Source organism: Lactuca sativa, chromosome 2 (genome assembly GCF_002870075.4).
Source record: "Lactuca sativa cultivar Salinas chromosome 2, Lsat_Salinas_v11, whole genome shotgun sequence".
Lineage (NCBI taxonomy): Eukaryota > Viridiplantae > Streptophyta > Magnoliopsida > Asterales > Asteraceae > Lactuca > Lactuca sativa.
The window spans coordinates 23,637,400-23,640,192 of record NC_056624.2 but is presented as its reverse complement, the minus strand read 5'-3'; the positions used below and the strand labels follow the sequence as shown (position 1 = coordinate 23,640,192).

The 2,793-nt window shown below is 37.1% G+C and overlaps 1 protein-coding gene across 1 annotated transcript; it reads left to right on the top strand.

The window, feature by feature from the left end:
• The first annotated feature begins 1,426 nt into the window (after positions 1–1,426).
• LOC111903674 (F-box protein At2g21930-like) lies at positions 1,427–2,578 on the top strand. The gene has a single exon (XM_023899426.2). The coding sequence runs from the start codon at positions 1,427–1,429 to the stop codon at positions 2,576–2,578; it is 1,152 nt and encodes a 383-aa protein (XP_023755194.1).
• Positions 2,579–2,793: the final 215 nt, after the last annotated feature.

Sequence of the window (2,793 nt, the reverse complement as noted above, 5' to 3'; positions counted from 1 at the left end):
CTCGTACTGAGGGCTCGGTGGCAATCCAGATGTGAGCTGAGGGCCCGGTAGGCATTCCAGACTCACACTATGGGCCCAGGGGTATTCCAGTCTGTAAAGCTGTGGACCCGTTATGTGCTGTTCTGCTCAATTTGTTATGATATGTGATGGTGTGACATGGTTATGTGGACTGTATGTGTATCGGTATTTTGGGGGTAACTCACTAAGCTCTCGGGCTTACAGTTTCAGTTTATTGTTTCAAGTATATCAGGGGATCTCAGCAAGGCGAAGGCATGATCGTACAGCTCCTCCTATTATGTTATGTTTCTGGAAAACTCTGATATAAATGTATTTTGAAAACAAAGTTGTAATGTTTTGATGAATTCGACATGTTTTGAAAGTTTAAATTTGGCTTGAATTTTTGGGTGTTACATGGCATGATCGCGGATTAGCACCACCTTTGTGGGACTTATTGGGACGTAAGTGGCGGGAGTCAAAACCCTAATTGTTGGACCATAAACCACTATTTAAACACACTTATACCTTTTGGACCAAACCCTAAACAACCTCCATAGCCTCTTTTCATCCTTAAACCCTGTCTTTGCACGTGTGTGTGAGTTTTGAGCCTAAAGGTGATTTCTGTGGATATTTTAGCGGATTTGAAAGAAGAGGGAAGTGATTTTCAAGCTTTGAATGTGGGAAGAGCTTGAGGATTCTGCATCTAGAGCATTTTAGTGGGCTTTTAAAGGTATTAAGCTTTCACCTTGCTAATCCTTAATGTTAATTGAGTTAGGGTTTTGAAAAATGCACTTTTGAGTCCATGAATCCTCTCTTGTGAGTTCAAGCAACTCTAGAGGTTGGAAATGTTAGATTTGAGGTCCTTTGGCTTGGTTAAAGCATAAAAATGCTAACTTCATGATGGTTATGGCTCCATGCATGAGTTTAAGACCTTTAAAAGAGTCCTAATGGACTAAGTGAGGTGTTGGGTTTACATATGACATGCAAAGGCATAAAGTTGCCAACTTTACGCCTTAGACCTTTCAAACAACCAAGATCTAGAATTTGAGCGTAAAGTCATCATGTATTAAGCACTTATTGGATTTTGTGCAAAGCAACTTGTACATTGGGTTGTTTCCAATAATAATAATAATAATAATAATAATAATAATAATAATAATATACTTGTATGTTATTATTTGAATTTGCATTATTGAGCCAACTCATGCATCCCATGCCTCCAATAATATTACCTAGCTACATCTATTGGAATAAATAATATTTTCAAAAGGTATTATTATTGAATTACGAACTGTATTTAAATATATCTTAATTCATGTCAACTCGAAATGTAATTATTCCGGACCATGTGCTTTTAGTATGGTAGAGTTTAAAATCTCACATTATATAAACCGTTAAAAATCAAGTATCAACGACACCCAAAATCAAAATGTCTGACCAACTGCCTTTCCATATCCAAGAGGCAATCCTGAAAAGGCTTCCTATCAAATCATTGATTCAGTTTAGATCCGTCTCAAGAACATGGAAGTCTTTGATCGATAGCTCAGAGTTTATTACTGCTCACAGCGTCAACCACACTCAGCCACAACATCTGTTTGTATCGTACACAGACACAAAAGAAGCTAAATATGTTTCTTTTGTGGATGATGACTCTTTCCCCCGACATAGGTTTGTTCCGTCTCTTCCCCTGTCCATTATACTTCCAAAAATAGTTGGTAGTTCTTACGGCTTGTTGTGTTTCCAAGGTGATTCAGCTTCCATCTATAGAAAGAGGATGGCTGTTCTTTTGAATCCTTCCATTAGAAAATCAATAGCTATTGCACTGCCTGATATGATATATATGAATCATATGATCGTTCTTGGTTTTGGAGTTTGTCCTGTCACTATTGATACCAAGATCATCCAGATCACTCAATTGCGTTGGGGTTGGGGGAATGAACTGAAAAGCGAAATAGGCAACTTTTGGGAAGTTAAGGTTTATAAGCAAAGTTCGGGGAAATTTACAAGTCTCTCTGGCAATCTCCCCAGCATATCAATACATATTATGGGGCCCCAGGTAGTTATTGGTAAGTCTATCTACTGGTGCGCTACAGATTGTACAACTGTGGATAGTGTGTTAAAAACTCGTAGTCTGATTATGTCATTTGATATAACTTACGAGAAGTTTGAAGTAGTAGACCTCCCTGAAAGGATGGCTATCATCAGTTTCGCCCTACTTTCTGTATCTAAGCTAAGGGAGTCTCTTGTTATACTTGAAGACAATAAATGCGGATACAATACAACCAATGAGGAGCAAGTTTGTTGTACTGTATGGATGATGGAGCAGGGTGTAGAAACATCGTTTACAAAGCTATTCAGTATCAAGGCACCAGGTCAATTGATGAGGGTAGTAGGTTTTAGGAGGAGGGGCGGACCTATTATGGAAGTCCAAGATTATGCCTTTGAATCAACTGAGGAGCTTGTTGTTTATGAGCCTAACTCAGAACTAAGCAATCATCTCATTAGTGGGTATAGATTCACAGTGAATTCCTACATTGAAACACTAGTTTTGCTCAGTAGTTTTGATTGTAGTAGCTATTGACATACCAATTTCAAGGACAATATCTGTGAATTAGTTGAAGTTTGTTAAAAGTTAATTGCAGCACATATAATTTGATGTCCGTTTAAGTGTTTATTCAATGTTTGTAACATTACATATGCTAAATCTAACATTTTTATGAAGATTATACTATTATTTTTGTGGATTTATTGTATGAATCTTTAAGTATATTAAATATTAAATATTGAAAAAAAATC